The following is a 20,560-nucleotide window of genomic DNA, read 5'->3' as shown; positions in this document are numbered from 1 at the left end:
TATCATAAAAAGCACACACTTTTCATAACTGTTATTTTCTGACTTAAATTATTATCACTTAATTTTAGCACAGGGATTCAACGTTTTAAAAATGAAGTTAAATGAAAGGTATTCTTCTCACGCTACCATATTGGCTTTGTCATTCTAGGCTCTTCATTCTGTATACGTGCTCTTAGAGTTAACATACGGGGAGACTGTCCTTTCCCTTATGAAATTACTAGTCTTTTAGGATATTAAAAAAACAACATGAAGAATTAGCTACAGTTAATTTTATCATTTTATAATTTTTTACAGCATATGCCCACAAGTGTGTGTGTGTGTGTGTGTGTGTGTGTGTGTGTGTGTGTGTAAGAATGGGCAAGTGAAGGCAAGCCAGTAGAAGTAGGAGGACAGTTTCTGAAAACTGACCCTATTGTGGGTTGTGTATCACACTGAGGAAGTGAGGCTCGCCCAGTAAACTATTATACTCAGACCTATCTTGCCAAAACTACTATCGATATTTTTGATATATGGTTATATAGGAGGGAAACATGATAAGGGTTTGAGGTGATGCATCTGTTAATTAGCATGATTCAGTATTCCATTCAGTATTCTCTACATACACCATGGCATCATTGTAAAGCACAAATAGATATTGTTCTAATCGTCAATCAATTCATTTAAAAATAAGTATGCCCTAAAATGCTCTACCAGAACATTTTCCCCCAGTCAGACTGAGAGAATTTTGAAAGGAAATAAACCATGCCTACCAGAATGTGAGAAAATAGTCATTTTATTCATTGCTAAAAAATTAAAAGCTATTGTCAAATCTTTGTTCAGAAACCAAAAAAGAATGAAACACACCTCCAAAACATGCTTATTTCTGAAATGCTCATCTTAAAAGCCAAGACAAGATGGTAAAGAAACGAGAACAGCCAGAAATATCTTAAAACGCTGAGATGAGAAAGTGGCCCAGCACAGCAAGCAAGCAGAGGCATCCATTCGGGCACAAGGAAATTGGAGGCAGCATCAGGATGTGTTGGTTTTTTGTCTATTTTGTTTCCCCCCCCATAGTGTTGTACAGTAGTTAGAAGCACCACACTGGCCTGAGTCACACTGCCTGGATCGGAAAGCTGATGCTGCCCATGCCTTTGCTAGGTTAAAACTCACTGCGTCAGGTTTCTTGCTCATGAGTTAGTATTATCTGTAGGAATGAATGCTACAGAGTGGACACAGGGTTTGATTTCTAAGGCCGCTTCTCAGGTTTTAATTTAAGCAACACTGTCAGGTTTCCTCATTAGTAATCATTTCATAGTCACACAGCCATCCCCTAATCTGAAGAAATCTCTCGGTTGATTTATCAAGTAGATATCAATTAGCATTGCCATTGTAAAAATAGGATTTCCAAAGTTAAGTTCATAGCTATCTTGAGGTAACTAAAATCAACACATATGAATAGCATAGTAAATATATCTGACTGTAGAGTTTGTGAGGTTTGACTCACATCTTACAGTAGATGAACATTCCCTCTGCTTATGGGTGACCTTAGAAAACGTTATTAATGGTGCAGATGGCATAGTAATTCTCTCTCTCTCTCTCTCTCTCTCTCTCTCTCTCTCTCACACACACACACACACACACACACACACACACACACACACACAATCTCCCTCCCCCTTCTCTTTCTGAGCCTGAATACACCATGACATGTTTTGCACAGTAATTAAATGGGAAGTGTTATGACAGCAGAAAGCCATCAGAGAGTCCCTTTGCCATGGGCTTTAGGATGTCTTCTTGCTCTACTGTGACAAGGGCCCTGCTAGGTACAGAAAGAGATGTCTGGTTTTCAAGTAACAGAAACCTTCTGCTATTAAATCTTACAAACCACACTTTGCCTACACACAGTCTCCTCAAACTCATATGCCTTAGGAAGAAAATTGAAAAAGCTGGAGAAAGTACATGATGTAAAAGTAAAATCATGCAAACGTTGAAAATGAGAATGCTAGCACTCAATCTAAAGTAAAAACAAAATCAATTAAGTAAGTTAAAGTAAAATGTATGTCATTTCCCAGTTACTACTACATGCTATAAAGAGTTCTCTCAATGCAAGATATTCACTAAATTTTAACCCTTTTAGTAGGTTGGTATAAATAAGATGATTCTTTTTTAACCCTTATTTTCAATCCTATAGGCTAACACCCACGAGAAGGACAATTACCTCAAGCATGATCTGCTGAAGCACAGACTTGGCAAATCTCTCAAATATTGAATTGTTAGTTGATAGGCTATTCAGTTCAGTGTTTGTTGCCAATGGTATGCAAATATTACTAAATGAATGCTTATCTGCCCATGATTGGATAACCTTGATGGGACTGATCCTCCCTCCATGACGTCTAGGATTACATTCATGCATATGTCTTCAGCAGGTTTGTCGGCAGCGCTGGGCTCCACTGGTGTGCTGGAAATGATGTCATCTGTCCTGACTGACACACAGCATACCTGGGACAGAAAATGACTCAGGCTTCCGTTGTCATCATCTGGTTCTGCAAAGGTATTCTTGCAAACCCATGTCTCTTTGCTTGCCCCCAGGGGCTCAGGGATCCGTTCCATCAGTGGGCATTTTCTTACCACTGAGAAAATCAATGTTATTTCCATTCCGAGTCCTTCTACTTCATCTTCTCTGCCGTGCTCTTTTGCCAAGCGTCCTTTTTCTTTTCCAAGGCCTCTGTTAATGGCCTCCTCTCGCATCTGTCACTGTTCCAATAGCCATTTAAACATTACAGGGCAAAAGCCAATTATAAAACCACTATCCATCAAGAGGGAGTCCCCAAAAGGTCAGTCCAAGAAAGCATCCAAAAGGCTTTCCTTACATCGCTGATATATGAATATTACACTGAACTTTGAGTCGTTGGATAATGGGACCCTTCTTGGTCACTACCAGCCCATTGGGACTCAGTTTACTCTGTCTGGTCTATGTCCCACTGGTCACTGCTTTTGTGGCCTTTGTGAAAGCTTCATCCTTCATCCTGCATCATTCACTGGCTGAAGATGCCCCCCATTTATAGGGCACGCAGGAATTAGTTCTGGATGATTTGGTGAAAGTGGTCATCTTTCCAAACACAAACAGTATGTGTTTCTGAAACTGGGGCTTGTTTAGCCCCCTCCCTTGGTTGCAGTATACGAAATGAAGAGAAAGCCATTGTTGACAAGTATCTTTTTAAATTTTTTAAAATTGATTTTATTGAGCTATACATTTTTCTCTGCTCCCCTTCCTTCCTCTTCCCTCTCTTTCTACCCTTTCCCATGGTCCCCATGCTCCCAATTTACTCAGGAAATCTTGTCTTTTCCTACTTTCCATGTAGATTAGATTCACGTATGTCTCTCTTAGGGTCCTCATTGTTGTCTAGGTTCTCTAGAATTGTGAATTGTAGGTTGGTTTTCTTTGCTTTATGTCTAAAAACCACTTTTGAATGAGTACTTATGATATTTGTCTTTCTGGGTTGGGTTACCTCACTCAATATGATGTTTTCTAGATGCATCCATTTGCCCACAAATTACAAGATGTCATTATTTTTTTCTGCTGTGGAGTACTCCATTTATACATGCTTTCCTTATCCATTCTTTGGTCCAGGGGCATTTAGGTTGTTTCCAAGTTTTGACTATGATAAACAGTGCTGCGATGAACATAGTTGACCACATTTCCTTGTGGTATGATTGAGCATCCTTTGGATATATACCCAAAAATGGTATTGCTGGATCTTGAAGAAGGTTGTTTCCTAATTTTCTGATAAATCGTCATACTGATATCCAAAGGGGCTGTGCCAGTTTGCACTCCCACCAGCAATGCAGGAGTGTTCCCTTTACCCCACAGCCTCTCCAGCATAAGTTGTCATCAGTGTTTTTGATCTTGGCCATTCTTACAGGTGTATGATGGAATCCCCAGAAAAATTCTTCACAGACTTCAAAAGAATAATACTCAACTTTATATGGAAAAGCAAAAAACTCAGGATAGCCAAAAAATCCTGTACAATAAAGGAACTTCTGGAGACATCACAATCCCTGACTTCAAACTCTACTACAGAGATATAGTACTGAAAACTGCTTGTGATTGGCATAAAAGCAGACAGGTGGACCAATGGAACTGAATCAAAGACCCAGATATTAATCCACATACCTATTAACACCTGACTTTTGAAAAAGAAGCAAAATATAAAGAAATGGAAATATAGAAAACATATTTAACAAATGGTGCTGGCATAACTGGATATCAACATGTAGAAGAATGAAAATAGATACATATCTATCACCATGCACAAAACTCAAGTCCAAATGGATCAAAGACCTCAACATAAAGCCAGCCACAGTGAACCTCATAAAAGACAAAGTGGGAAGTACACTTGAACACATTGGCACAGGAGACCACTTCCTAAATATAACCCCAGCAGCACAGACACTGAGAGAAACAATTAATAAACGATACTTCTTGAAACTTAAAAGGTTCTGTAAAGTAAACGACATGGTCAACAAGACAAAACGGCAACCTACAAAATGGGAAAAGATCTTCACCAATCCCACATCAGATCAAGAACTGTTTCCCAAAATATACAAAGGACTCAAGAAATTGGTCATCAAAAGAACAAATAATCCAATAAAAAAAATGGGGTACAGACCTAAACAGAGAACTCTCAACAGAAGCATCCATAATGCTAAAGGATGCTTAAGGAAAAGTTCAACATCCTTAGCCATTGGAGAAATGCAAATCAAAACACTGCCAAGTATCTTGAAACTGTGTTATATATTATGCCTTTTGGAAAAATGTAAGAAACCATGTCTTCGGACTACACTGTTCCTGATTTTTTGACTGTCCCCCTTAGTTGGGCAGCTCTCATCTGTGATGTTGTAACTTTCCCTCACACCCAGACTGTAAACCTAGCTCCGTTCATCTCTTCTTTATAAAGAACTTATTTGAGTTCTGCATCTTGTCTATCTTCTATCTTCCATCAATAAATACACCAGAACCATCAATATTTAACATCCGGAATTGCTGCTGAATTCTGATTATGCTGCTGTTCACAGTGCACACAGTTTGTTGTGGTGATATAAGGGCATGATAAGATTAGCTCTCAAGTGAGGAAATGTTCACACAATTTCAAAACCACAAGTCCAATCATCCTGCTTTCTCGGGATTATGTTTATTAGGTACAGTTAACCAAAACAATGGCTTTATACCCAAACTCTCTAACATAACACATTTGTTATTCAAACAATCCTGTAAGTAGCACATCTCTTGGTTTAATTCTTCAGTATGCATTTTTTTTTCTACATAGAAGTGACAGAGGCTTGCTCTTTAGCCAGTGAACACTTCCACATCTGAGACAGACTTGAAAGGGGTGGAACAATCCACTGTTACACACCGACAGTTCTCGCTGAACTGTATTGTACCTCTTGATGTATTGATAGGTCAAGATCAGCACCATACATAAACTTCACACATTTTCAAGTAATTTTCCAGAGATAAACCCACCTGAATATTTTGATAGGTAATTTATAAATTTTAAGCCTTACTATAATAATTTAAAAATTCGTAGAATACTTCCCACTTTCTCTTCTATCAGGTTCAAAGTAGTCAGATTAATGTTGATGTCTTTAATTCATTTGGACTTGAGTTTTGTGCATGGTGATAGATATGGATCTTCTTTCATTCTTCTACAGGTTGACATCCAGTTATGCCAGCACCATTTGTTAAAGATGCTTTCCTTCTTCCATTGTATACCTTTAGCTCCCTTGTCGAAAATCAGGTATTCATAGGTTTGTGGGTTAATATCTGGGTCTTCTATTCGATTCCATAGGGCGACTTCTCAGTTCTTATGCCAATACCAAGCTGTTTTCAATACTGCAGCAGAGGAGAGGGTGCCTGAACGGGCCTTGGTCCACAACCATACTGATGAATATTTTGCATATCACCATAGAACCTTCATCTGGTGATGGATGGAGATAGAGACAGGGACACACATTGGAACACTGGACTTAACTCCCTAGGTCCAAATGAGAAGCAGAAGGAGGGAGAACGTGAGCAAGGAAGGCAGTATCAGAGGGAACCTTCATCTGAGGATGGATGGAGATAGAGATGGAGACCTACATTGGAGCACTGGACTGAGCCCCCAAGGTCCAAATGAGGAGCAGAAGGAGGGAGACCATGAAAAAGGAAATCAGGACCGCGAGGGGTGCGTTCACCCACTGATATAAGGGGACTGATGTAATGAGAGCTCATCAAGGCCAACTGGACTGGGACTGAATGAGCATGTGATCAAACTGGAGTCTCTGAATGTGGCTGACATGGGGGCTGACTGAGAAGCCATTGACAATGGCACTGGGTCTTGTTTTGTCTGCATGTACTGGCTTTTTGGGATCCTAGTCCGTTTGAATGCTCACCTTCCTAGACCTGGAGGGAGGGGGGAGGAACTTGAACTTCCCACAGGGCAGGAAACCCTGACTGCTCTTAGGACTGGAGAGGGAGGAGGAGAGGGAGAGGGGGGAATGGGAGGGTATTGGAAGGAGGGGAGGAAGTGGAAATTTTTATAAATAAATAAATAAGTAAATTTAAAAACAAATTGTGATGCGTTCAGTGAAATTCTAGGGAGTGGATGAATTAAAAATCCTTTAAAAGTCTTTGATTATGACCCATCAAAAGAAGCTATTAGGGGCTAGAGTGATGACTCAGCGGTCATGACTTTTTTTTTTTTTTTATTGCAGAGAATCCTGGTTTGGTTCCAGCACCCGCATAATGGTGCACAGGCATTTGCAACTCCAATTCCATGAAGTCTGATTTTCTCTTCTGATCTCCCTGGGCACCAGCGCACATGTGGTACACATACATACATGTAGATGAAACACTCTCTCACACACACATAAAACTAAATCTAAAATTTTAGAAGTCATTAAACATTGAATAATCTAAGAACTACAATTTTAATCTTTACACATTATTGTTTTAGAACTTTTTTTAAAGTTCTCATATATCCTCAGATTTTTAACAAGAAAACATACTTAACAAAAGTTGTTATTTTAAGTCTTAGAGCTAAGATTTAAATTCAGGTCTTAAACCTACTTTCATCACATGGGAGTCATGAAATCCTGACCTGAAACACTGAAATTCCGGCCAAACACCTAATGACTTAAGCAATGTGAGCTTTGGTTTCCTCATATGTAAATTGGAGTGAAGATTGACACCTAAGCCAGGGCTTCTTATTCTGGATACAACTGACATCGTGGATTGCTTTGGGCAGTGTGCAAATTCAGATGCCATGAATAGAAACACTGTGTATGCATTAGCAACAGCAGCACCAGCACCGCCACCTACCACCATTTCCAGTTCCTTATTTTAACCCAAAGTGCTTCCAAACATTATTAAATATCTCTTAAGATTGAAAATCACACGGATAGAAAAACACAGATCCAAACTGAAACATAATTTTTAAGGATCTGACAGCTATTGCATGAAATGAGTCTAGGAGGTATGCTTGATGCAGACTATCTAAGTTAGAGTATCATTCTTGTAATGGTACAGACGGGTTCATATAACTGAACTGTGTTTTTAGGTCCAGTTTGTGTGGATGGGATTGAGAACACTAATGAAAATACAACGAAAGAAAAGAAAAGTTTGTAGTTTTGAGATTTTTTCAAGGTAAAACATTATTATATGCTTTCTTTCTTATGAAGAACTTTTCAGTGTAAGCTATATATTGAAAGAACAAAATACTTTTTTATTTTGAATATCATCAAGAAACAAACACTTCAAAAAAATTTATAGTCAGATGTGAATAGTTGAAGCATCTATCATTTAAAAGGAAGTTGTAAATATCAGTTTTTCTTAAAAAGGTTAATTATCTTTAAGATACATTTGTAACCAAAGTCTATGCAGCTCTGGATTATTTATTTACCAAACATTTAATAACTGTTACCATCATATAACTACATTAAAATCATAGGTAGAGGCTAGAAGGATATCTTGGTGGTTAATGTGTCTGACTTGCATGGAAGAGAACCAGATTTCAGATCCCCAGAGTTCATGTTAAAAGATTAATGGGCACGGTGATGGCCTGTCATCCCAACACAAGACCCCTGGAGGTAACAAGATAGCTACTATTGGCAAAATCTAAAGGCTCTGAATTCATCAAGAGGCCCCTTCACAATAAACAGAGTAGACAATGAAGGAAAGAGACATGACATCAATTTCCAGCCTTCACATGCGTATCAACACAAATGCATGCTCACCTGCATATACATTTGCACCCACACACAAGCAAACATGAATATCTGTATGCACAGATGCTACACATGGATAAACATAAAAAAGAAAAACTAGAAATAAGCTAAACTACAAAATCTTACCTAAAGTTTTAATAGGGTCAGAGTAATCCGAGTCAGTAAATTGTCCCATGACATTTGTGGCTCTAAATTTAAACCTATAAAAGAAAAAAAATTCATTCTAGGATAATTTTCAGGCCATAATGAGTGGTATTGTTTCTTGATTTCTTTATGAACACGTTTGTCATTTGTGTTTAGAAAAGCTACTGAATTTTATGTGCTAATTTTCTATTTTTGTACTTTGATGATGTTTTTGCTGGTATTTACGAGTATTAGGAGTTTTCTAGTGGAATATTAAAGGTTACATACATATATACATACATATGTATATACATACATATAATCATATCATATGAAAATCATGATACTTTGACTTCTTTTCCAATTTTGATTCCCTTTAACCCCTTCACTTGTCTTATTGTTCGAGCTAAGACATTAAGCACTTTGTTTAATAGGTATGGAGAAAATGGAAAACCTTGTCATATTCCTAATTTTGGTGAAAATGCTTTGAGTTTTGTTTTGTTTTGGATGACATTGGTTATAGGTTTCCTGTATATTGCTTTTATTATGCTGAAGTTCATCTCTTGTACCTCTGGTTCCACTAGAACTTTATCATGAATGAATGAATGCTTGTTTTTGTAGAATAGAAAGGACTTTTTCTATAACTAATGAGACGACAATGTGGTTTCTGTCCTTGAATTTATGTTTTAAGTTATTTTTATTGATTTATCTATGTTGAACTATTCCTACATTTCTAGGATGAAGCCTATTTCATCAGGGGAGATGACATTTTTGTTGTTTCATTTTGAAAGTATTCTATTGAGAACTTTTGTGTTTATGTTCATCAAAAACATTGTTCTAAAATTATACAAGAAAAACAATTTTCATATCCCATTATCTTTTCTGGAAATATTTTGACAAATAAGTATTGAAAATTAACAGTTTATTCAAGAAAAATAAATTATAAGACATGAGCTTAAGACGAAGTTATAATAAGAAAACGTCTATACTTTAATCTAATCAAATAAATAATTGCTCTCAGGCTCAATGAATTTTATGGGACAATGAGTTGGGATTTGACCAAACTCATCAAGTAACAGAAGTCAAAGAACATCAAGCCGATAGTCTGACTCACAGATATGTTTAGATGGAATAATTTAACATGAGTAACAATGTGGCTACTGTAATTAAAAATATGAAGCATGGTAACTAGTGTATTTTATTTTTGGAAATATTGCAGAATCAAAGAACAAAGATTAAATAGAATTGTTTTGTTCACATATACACAAGTTAAAAACAGCAATTGCTATGTTCATTATGCGACTAGTGGTGTTTACCCATTTTTACAAATATAAAAGACAAACAATGCAGAAGATCAACCTTGAAGACACCTAAAATTACCCAACTTGAAAACTAAAACACAACAACCATTTAAATTCATAAAACAAATTACAGTGCATGATTTTTCTCTAGCATTATCAAACTCTTATGATAGCATCTATTATGAAAGAAATCTGTTCAGAAAACAATATGCAAAAAACAATGAAGAGTAAATATGAAATTTTATCATTTTGAAAATTATGTTTAGTTCAAATAACAACCAAAATTTAAACTAATTGCCTTTGATAATAAATGATTTTCTCTTTTTTAATTTTAAAACAATCTTATTTTACAAACAGATTCCAGTTCCTTTTCTCTCCCATCCTCCCACTCCCCCATCTTCTCTCCACCCCACACTCAAAGAGGGTGAGGCCGCCCATGGGGAGTCAACAAAGTCTGTCACATTCTTGAGGCAGCACTAAGGCCCTGCCCTCTGTATCTAGGCTGAGCACAGTATTCTTCTATAGGGAATGGGGCCTAAAGAGCCAGTTCATGCACTAGGGACAAATGCTGATTCTACTGCTAGTCGCCCCACTGTTCAAGCCACAAAACTGTCACCCACATTTAGAGGGTCCAGTTCAGTCTTACGCGAGTTCCCCAGCAGTCAGTCCCACTAGCTTGGGTCAGCTGTTTCTGTGGGTTTCCCCATCATGGTCTTGCCCCCTTTGCTTGTAATATTGCTCCTCCCTTTCTATGGCTAGACTCCAGGAGTTTGGCCCAGTACTTAGCTGTGAATCTCTGCGTCTGCTCCCATCAGATACTGGATGAAGGTTCTATGATTACAATTAAGGTAGACATAAATCTGAGTATAGAGGAAGGAAATTTTGGGTACCCTGTCTACTATTGCTTAGATTCTTAGCCGGGGTCATCCTTGTGGATTCCTGAAAATTTCCCTAGTACCTGGGAATCCCATAATGGCTAACTCCATAATGACTTCCTTTTTCAAGGTATCTCTTTCCTTGTTCTCCCTTTCAGTCCTTCACACAACTGGATCTTCATAATCCCTCATGTTTTCTACCCACTTCCCTTCTTCCCCCCCCCAACTTCCCTTCCACCCTCTCCACCCCCCTTCTTCCCTCCCCACTCCCCTACCATCTTTTCCTGACACAGAAAGACAAACACAGTATGTACTCACTCATAAGTGGCTATTAGACATAAAGCAAAGGAAAACCAGCCTACAGTCCACAACCGCAGAAAAGACAGGAAACAAAAAGAACCCTAAGAGAGATATATGAATCCCCCCAGGGAAGAGGAAGTAGACAATATATTATTAATATGGCATGGGGAGGGGCAGCTCATTATTTTTCACTTGCCAAATTTTTCTAAATTTTCTAACTCTCATTCAGTCAAAAACATTCATAAGGAATATAATATCATTTTAACTAGCATGCTGAAGTATGAGCACCTACTTTTAAAAATTAGTAATAACAATAAGATTTGGAAAAATCAAGGCTAAGATAATTATCTTCTAAACTGCCAACTTTTATATAATAATATCTGCATTAAATAGCAAATAATATCAATGAATTCAACAAAAATTAATAAAGCAATCATTCATGTATTTGTTGGGATAAAAGAGAAAGAATTGGTATTAGTATCAAAAAAGGAAACCTTAATTAATTGAAAGACCACAAGATTGTTTCTGAAAGCTTATATACAACATCATCTATGGCAAAAAAGCAAAACACTGATTTCCAACACATCAATAACACTATTAATTACAGAAATAACTAAGTTCTTTCACATTGTATGCTCTCCTCATATGTCTCAAATTGCTTTTAAACAACTTATCACATCAAATCATACTTTCTTTCAGGATTGTGTATCTTTCCCATAAATCTGTATGTCTTTGCAATGGATAGACAATGCCTCATCCAGCTAATCATTCCCAGTGCATGCACAATCAGGCCCAGTATCCAAGGGAGATTCCATCACTCATCAGAAGGATGAAAGGATGGGTTGACAGAGAGGTGACATACATTAACGAATGTGTAGTGTCGCGCACAGTTGATATAAACTATACTTACAAATATTGCTTTTTCGGTTTCAGAGGGCCATTGCAAATTTTCTCTTCATTGCCAGGGATCATACAGGCATTGTCAGCGCCTATCACATAGATGTCTTCATTACCAGTGAACTTCGTCTTTCCCTCTATACACGGGGGATTAGGGAATCCTTCATTTGTAAAATACGGCCTCGCTTTGTTGAAGTATGCATCATACCATTTTGTCACATTTCCATCTTGCTGAGCTAGAAGAAGGGAAAAAGGACACCCACCGCAAATCACACTGAAGGTATCTTCACATTAACACAGCATTTTACAATTCTGTTAGAGAATTCTAGACGCAGGAAGAGTCCTGCCATGGACCATCGGGACCATTCAGTTTATGAACTTGGACAGTCCTCCACCACACAGCAATCTGAAGTGCTATAGTTGTGCTGATGTAACAAGCAGAACAGTGGTTCCTAAGCTATGGGTTGAGACCCCCATGGAGGTTGATCAACCCTTCCACAGGGGTTGCAGATCAGATATTCTGCACCTCAGATATTAATATCACGATTCATAACAGTAACATAATTGCAATTATGATGTAGCAACAAAAGTAATTTTATGATTGAGGGTGTTCACTGCCACATGAAAAATGATATTAAAGGGTCACAGCATTACTTCAAGTTGGTCTTGATTCTCAAGAAGGTTGAGAATCACTAAAGTACAAAAAAATGTTCATCAGTCATGTGTCACTAATGTTCATATTTCTAAAGAAACTATTAAGATTCTCTCTTGGCTCCATCCATTTGACTGCAAATTTCAAGATGTCATTATTATTATTATTATTATTATTATTATTATTATTATTATTATTATTTTGACTATTTGCACTTCATTGCATAAAAGCATAACATTTTCTTTACCCATTCTTTGGTTGAGGGGCATTTGGGTTGAGTGAGGTAACCCAGATCCAGAAAGATAAATATAATATGTACTCACTCATAAGTGGCTTTTAGACATAAAGCAAAGAGAAGCTAACCTACAATTTACAACCCCTGAGAACCTAAATAACAAAGAGGACCCTAAGAGAGACATACATGGGTCTAATCTACATAGGAAGTACAAAAGACCAGATCTCCTGAGTAAATTGGAAGCATGGGGAACATGGGAGATGGTAGAAGGGGAGGGCTGAGGAAGAGTGGGGAGCAGAGAAAAATATGTCACTAGATAAAAATTATATATATATAAAAAACAAATGACAGGCAAAAGCTAAAAATAAAAGGTTTTATCTTGGTCAAATCAAATTACTCCAACCAGTAAGCGCAATAAATAGATCACACATCATGATTAGCCCTTTTCTCATTTGAGAACAGCATTTTTGATGTAAGTTATTAATATAATTACTGATAATATCAATAGTCTATTTATAACCTTAAATTAGTTAGATAATTGATAACCTTAAATTAGTTAGAATCAACTTTACTTGATAATTTTGAGTCGAACTTCCTTAGTATTTAGAAATTCACATTCCCCAGTCTCCCAAGGTAGACTGAAGCTGAGCTACCTCCTGTTTCTGCCACAAGCACTTGGACATTTTTGATTGGCCCATGATCATCATTGTAGTAGCATATCGGCATTCTGATTGTAATTGTTGTTGACGTCACAAGCAGTTTTCCTGTGGCATCATGAATAGGGATTGGCTTGGTCTTCGGTCGTGCTGGAGCTAAAAACAGTAAAATATGACTATTTTTTCTGAGCATAAAAGAATAAACTTCACATTTTCATTTCATGGAACTAACTGACATAGAAAGTGACAGCACATGCAAACTACATAGTTGTCTTTGAGTACAGAAAATAAACAATAATTATTATCTCATAAAGGTATAATTATATATTTGAGATTTTCCTGAGAAACTGGAGACCAGGTACCATTTTTCAGACATGCAATTCTTCTTCATGTGATTAAAAACAATTCATAAATGCTGTCACAAATAATTTTCAAAAAATTATTAATATCTCAATCACATTTTTTGTGTGTTCTTTTTCTTCACATTTGTATTTTGGTTAATTAATCTCTTTCCTCTTCATAGTAACTTCTTTTTACTGGCAATCCATGTCAAAACCTGGATAACAGGCTCCCTTTGGGTAATGTCCATATTATCAGGTACAATTTCAGATTGATATGTAACAAACTGTTTACTACTGAGTTTTTTAAGTACAGATACACCAGGCATTAGAATTACCCTGTAAATTGGTTTCTTGTGTGAATCTTCCCCAGACAGAGATACAGTGCTAACTCTTGCTTCTTAATGGCTACAGTATGTGGTTCAGCTGCATAATATTTCTTCAATATTATTTCTTTAATAATATTTCTTCATCATCCAAGGGCAAAAATTTACTTTTTTTAATACTTTTCAGCATTTTCTGTAATAAGTAATCTCAAACAGCTGACTTTGATTGCCCTGTTATTTTTATAGAAGATATTCCAAATAGTGGAATTAAAGATATGTGCATTTTATGTGTGTATTGGGGTGGTATATATGTAATGGTTGTGCATAGGTACACAATTGTACAGATGTGTACACATAAGTATGTACATTCTTGACGCAGCCTCAATTTGATATTTCATGTCTGCTTTGTTCACTCTTGACTTATTTCACTAGAACCATAAAGAATCCAGTAGTCTAGGTAGCCAACTTATCCCAGAGATCCTGAACCTCTGTAACTAGAGTGCTAGGTTACAAGCAGTCACTATGCCTGCTTGAGTTTTACATGAGATCTGGGAGTTTGAACCTTGGTCATGACGTTTGTGTAATAAAATATTTTGTCTTTATCATTAGTAGATATTTTAAGATAGTGTCACAGATATCATAATATTTAATATCTTGCCATCAATATATACAAAAATTTCCAAACCAACATTTTTTGGGTTTCTGCTGCTTTCAGTTCTTCTAATAGCTGTGTATGTGCTTACATGTATGTATACATATGCATATTTAATGTGTGAAAGTTACATACCCAGACTTCAATCTTTAAAAAAAAAATGAAGGAAAGAATCTCTGAACATTTTCACAATATTTGCAATATTGTTTCCTTTTAATTGGTGAGAATTGAGCCAACAGATGTAAAATCTGAATATCATGATATGAATAAAACCTTTTGAGTTGAGTATTTGACTCACTCTTGTGCCTTGGATTCAAAAGCACATCTCTTAGTTGATACACCACTTTGTTATTCTGACAAGTCAAGGTTGGGATGAGACTGGGAACGTATGAGGTTCACTGAGAGTAAAATCTGTGACAAAGAAAGAGGCAAAGTGCAGGAGTAGGTTGCAAGAGCCTTCAGCTACAAATGCCTGATGTAGCCGTCACAGAATAGAGAGAGGGGTTTAGCAGGAAGAGGCCTGGGACTTTTTCTTTTCTGAACCCTCAGTGAGGTTACCGGCAGTCCTCAAGGACAAATTTCCGTAACAGGAAGTCATTATTGGAGTGCCACAATCCAACTGTGTATTATCTATCAGATAAGAATATCGTGACTGCTTCTAATTCAATACACCATGAAGCTAAGAAAAATCACAGGTAGCTCTAAGGACGAGTTTTCTCTATGGGACTTCAGCACAGCCCCATGCCCTTGTATCTCTCTGCAGGCTTTGTATGAAGAGTGGAGGCAGATGCATTTTGGTATGGAGATGGGTGAAACATGTAAAATGGGAAATTTGGGGGAAACAAGAAATATTGTGTACACTGTGTTTGTATATATGTGTGTCTATACAAAGTGATGCCAAAAAAATTGATGGTATGGATTCACTTCTCCTTTGTTCTTTCTAAAGTCATTTTATGAAAAACAATACAGCTGAAGCAACTTATGTGTTTGTATATTCCAAGATAGAGAGTTACTGATCAAAAAACTTAATGTGTATGTGTATATATGCCTGCCTGTCTGTATGTGCACAGTGTGCATGAAGGGACCTGTCCAGTCCAGTATGAAGAGAGCAAGGGCTTTGGAACCCAGAACTGAAGTGAATATGCCACCCAAAGCAGGTGCTGAGTCCTGAGCTTTGAAGGAGCATCATGTGCTTTAACTACTGAAACACTCCTCCAGAATTTATCAAATAAAATAAATAAGAATTATAAATAAGAACACACCTAAACTTATTAGTCATTATTAAAAGATTAAATGTAAAATTGCATCTGACAACAACTACCTCATACTCTTTTTTTTTGAAAGTAAATTTTATTAAATTATAAAAGTTTCCATTTCCGCCCCTCTTCCCAACACCCTCCCACTCCCCCCACTCCCTCTCCTCCTCCCTCTTCGTCCCTTAGGGCAGTCAGGGTTTCCTGCCTACCTCATACTCTTGATAATAACAAGTTTCAGGTATTGTTTATAGGATTTTTCAAATGCACTCACTCTTAATCCTTAATTTTGGCAATCTACAAGGTAGAAACTAATAGAACCTGCACTTTCTAGACTTTGTTGAGACCACGTACAGACTTATGTTTCTAGACTATGTTGAGATGATCTTCCAAATACAAATGGATATCAAAAGACCAATCAAGGATTCAGTCTCAAGAGTTACCTACTTAGACTGAAAGGCTTGCTCGCCAACCACCGTATTCCACTGTACCTTCCAAAGAAAGGGGCATTATGAATCCCTTTAGAAAGACATGCTTGGTGGAACTCTACTACAGGTATTCTGGAACAAATCCTTATGGGATTTTCGTTTTTGCTTTCATTTTGTTTCCTCCGCCCACTCCTCCCAACATCCACTCCACTCCCCTCTTCCCTAGATCCATTCCTCTTTCATTTCCCTTCAGCAAAGAGCAGGCCTTCCAGGGATATCAACTGAACACAGCATAGTAAGTTACAATAAGACTAGGCATAGACCCTCTTATTAAGGTTGGACGAGGGTCTTCTTAAACATATTGAGATCTTTTGTCTTCTTTCATTTTTTAGTATTCCTTATGTGATAGAGGTAGCAAAAAAATGCTTGATTTCAATATCTAGGCAGGTATTTTCTGGTCAAATGGACTTCAATTCCTCTTTGGGATCTTATGGTTATTTGCTAGAGGAAACTTTACTAAAATACTTGCCAAAATAATGAAGCGGTAGCTCTAGGTTAAACTTAAAATTACAAGGTTGGTTATAAAGGAGTTCGGTAGTCACCTGAGCAAAATTCAACTCCTAACACAAACAGAGATTTTAAAAACTCTCTTTCCAATTAAAATAAAGTTTAGGTAACAACCTTTAGGACAGACATCCTCTTCAACAATAATTTACGACTTCATTTTGATGTTTAAACCATACTTTTAATATGCACACACTGTTGCTTAATATACATGCACATCACATGCATACGCATCAAGCAAGTGTTGGCCTCCTGCATGTGATTCAGATTGCAATCACCATCTGGTTAAGAAAACAACAGTTTAACGGAAGGCAGTTCATTTGTACCTTTAATATCCATGGTTATTCGCATCTGCACTTTTGGCCCAGCGCCAGCACTGTTGATAGCGTAAACCTGAAACAAAGAAAGGCTTTATCACGACTCCAAGCCTTCTTCTGTCTATGCATGTGCAAGTGAGCATGGTTAAAAACAATTAAAAAAATGATCTCCTTTAAAAAACAATTGTTTCTGCCTATGAATTATATTTTCTCAAACCTGCTTAGTACCATAAAGATCAGAAGAACATGAACGATCAAGAATTTCTTACAATTAATATTCTGGAACTAAATCGTGAGACTAAATGCTGACACAAAGGTCCCAGCACCAAGACCAGGATGGCTGGCTGCCATTTGAACCCATGGGAGGAAAAGAGTAGAGAACCACCGTGCTTAGCCTACCTCACCCTCGACTCTAACATCTGTTACTTCTCTCTGTAGCTAGCACATTTTGCCCTCCTTTAAATCCATATTCAAGATCTTCTTTTTGTGTCGGATGAAACCCAACTCCTCCCGCCTCCCCATTTTCCTGTATTAAATCACCCTCCTGAAAGTTGGCCTTTATGCCCTTCTTCACCCCTGCCCCAAAGTATCCGATGCATAGCCTACATAATGCAGCATATACTCATAAAACATTTCTGTTTGTGTACACAGAGGGTGATTTACACAAATGGGAATCCTTTCAATTAGCTTTGCGCTCAGGAAGCTGAAGACCCAGAGTCCCTGCCTTCACCTCAGCTAGCTGAATAAAACAAAGACCACAAGAGTAGTCCAACTTCCTGGTAATTAGTAAATACAACTTGGCATATGTAATATATTCTTTGGAATAAACTCATTTTATATATTAAAGGTCCATCCTTTCATTATGTCAATATTTTGGAAATATTTTTGCTGAAATGAACTTATAATATAGTACATGGTATATGGTAGCTATATTAAATAGACCAATCTTATGAACTTCAGTTTCAATAACTGAATAAAAATTTGGGGTTATCTGTAACTTTTAAAAAGGAACTACTCAACATCAATTATTTATTTCTTTAGCATATGACTTAAACTGTGGTGATGAATGAAAAGTATGGTGATAAAAGAGAAAGTATTTCTTAAATAATAGGATGCATAGAAGTTACTTAGACATCTTTATAAATACAAATATTCATGATAAACTTTAATATCCTAAAATGCTAACCTTTAAACTTGCAAATAGTTACATTTTTCCTTTAGAGACCAGCTGTCCTTTGATTTATTTCTTCTTTTATCTTATTTCCAGCAGCCACACTGATATTTCTTTCTATACTATCACGGTAAATATCGGTTCCTCCCAACATGTTCTGCAAAAGTTTCCATTCCTATCCCCAAGTTTTAACTTGTAAAAGTGGACTGTGAATCAACTTTTGAAGAAGTTTCCCAGATGGATATAAAAACCAGGATTTGAACTTGGGTTCAAATGACCACTCATTTTTCTAATAGATATTTCATTAAACTTTACTAGAATTGGAACAAGAACCTCAGGAAGATACAAAATTGAAGCGAGGAACGTATTTATCTATTATGAACAATATTCTTATAAATAAATTGATAATGACTAAGAATAGCTACAAGGGAGGGAAACTATCCTAGGGATTATTATAATGGATGATAGGTTATTGAAATGTGATGTTTTTGAACCAAAACAATTTTGCTTATAATCCCTAAGGGGTGATACAAAATAGGCATAGGAAAAAGTAATTTGGGTATATGCTCATACATGTGAACCTGCACACATGTTTGTGCATGTCTCACATGCTTTGTAAAATTATTATTAACATACAGCAGAATCAAAGGTTTTAGAGAAAGGAAATGACAAAAATGGCCTGTTCTAGCGATTTTCTTAAAAATTCACTTTTGCATGATCCATTTATAGTTTTCCTTAGGGCAGCTTTGATTCTGCATGTCACTACTCCTTTATGTTTAACGTTCATGTTCTTTCTTTATTTCTGCATTCTCACTATTCCTAGTAAAGGTTTTCAGCTAATAGTACTTGCTGTGTTTTTTATAAGAAAATAGGCTGACATGTGTTTTGCAGACGTATTTCACAGTGCTTTACAAACTGGCTGGGCAGCGCAAAGCTGCGGCTGCTTACGCTGATGTTGTACGTATGTCCACCTTTCAATCCTGCTAACACTGCGATGACAGACGTGTCCGTCTTCTGGATAATGCTGAGGTTACGAATCTGGACAGCAGTCGGGTCATCTTCTCTGTAAACCAACGCTTGGTATACTTGAATATTTCCGTTGGGTTGAGAAGGCGGGAGGAATGTTAACTGAAACTTTGTTACTTCGTCTGGTATCTTCTGAAATGTCATATTGTTAGGTGGGTCCTTGGGCACTAGAAATGAAAAGTTGACAGTTGTAATTTTTACATCTCAATATAAAATGTATTTCCTTCACACTTGTGTTTTAAAAGACTAATTATACATTATCATGTGTAATTACCAAAATCATGTATTCTGGAAACTAGAAAAATGACCAAGCACACTGACTTTAATTCCTAGAAATTCCCTTGGTACTTCAGTTTGTTTATTTGCCTTGTACAGCCGCTCTGTGTTTACTATTAGAGATTAAAGCCAGAACCCCCTATTTCCCATCAGCAGACCACCTTTCACAGGACATGCCTCCTCAACTCTTCAATCCCTTTATTCAAAAATAAAACAGATTCATAGGAAGCTGTCCCCAAGAGGATCAGAGCCCCGTGTAACCTTCCTGCATTTCCCCGTGGTGACACTGCATATGCCTTTATTCAGCTTTATTTATATATGCCAGAGAACAGACATATATGTAATACTGTTAACTAGATGACAGGCCTTGTTCTATTTATCATCAATGTTTTCATGGCTTTGTGTGTGATTCACTTTTATGGACTTGTAAGCCGTAAATAGATTCCTGCAATTACTAACATGAAAAAGATAGAACTAGCCCATCACTTAAGAATTCTTACCTTCCATGCCTTTGTGTTTTATTACATGCCTCCCTGTAATAGAAATTTTTCATCTCTGTTGTCTTGTCATTTCCAACATATCAATAGTGTGAAGGCTTTGAGGTTCACTGGAATATACACACACACACACACACACACATATATATATATGTGTGTGTGTGTGTGTATTTATGTATCTCAATATTTCAACCTTTTTCAAAAAGCTATTTGATGTGGGATTTCCCTCTGTATGCTGCAAATACGTTTTATTACCGATGGTTAAAAAGGAAGCTACTTTGGCCTATGCCAGGGCAGAATATAGCAAGGTGGGAAATCCAAGCAGAGATGGAGGAAGAAAGAAGACAGAGTCATGCAGATGCCATTTAGCTGCTGAAGTTGAAAGACATAGCCAACCACCAAGAAAACAGGACATAGAAAATGAGGTAA

General features: G+C 37.0%; 1 protein-coding gene across 1 annotated transcript in view; it reads right to left on the bottom strand.

Moving 5' to 3' along the window:
- The window catches only part of Ptprq (protein tyrosine phosphatase receptor type Q), a 189,302-nt gene that overhangs the window by 45,995 nt on the left and 122,747 nt on the right, over nt 1-20,560 (bottom strand). Inside the window, exons 29-33 of the mRNA XM_048418794.3 lie at nt 19,281-19,525; nt 17,171-17,237; nt 13,281-13,439; nt 11,754-11,976; nt 8,371-8,444 (exon numbers count right to left, since the gene is read on the bottom strand). Of these exons, the coding sequence (XP_048274751.3) occupies nt 8,371-8,444; nt 11,754-11,976; nt 13,281-13,439; nt 17,171-17,237; nt 19,281-19,525 (768 nt within the window). The remainder of the gene's footprint in view (nt 1-8,370; nt 8,445-11,753; nt 11,977-13,280; nt 13,440-17,170; nt 17,238-19,280; nt 19,526-20,560) is intronic.

This window comes from Myodes glareolus, chromosome 26 (genome assembly GCF_982192425.1).
Source record: "Myodes glareolus chromosome 26, mMyoGla1.1, whole genome shotgun sequence".
In the NCBI taxonomy this organism is placed as follows: domain Eukaryota; kingdom Metazoa; phylum Chordata; class Mammalia; order Rodentia; family Cricetidae; genus Myodes; species Myodes glareolus.
This window is presented reverse-complemented; position numbering and strand designations above follow the sequence as displayed.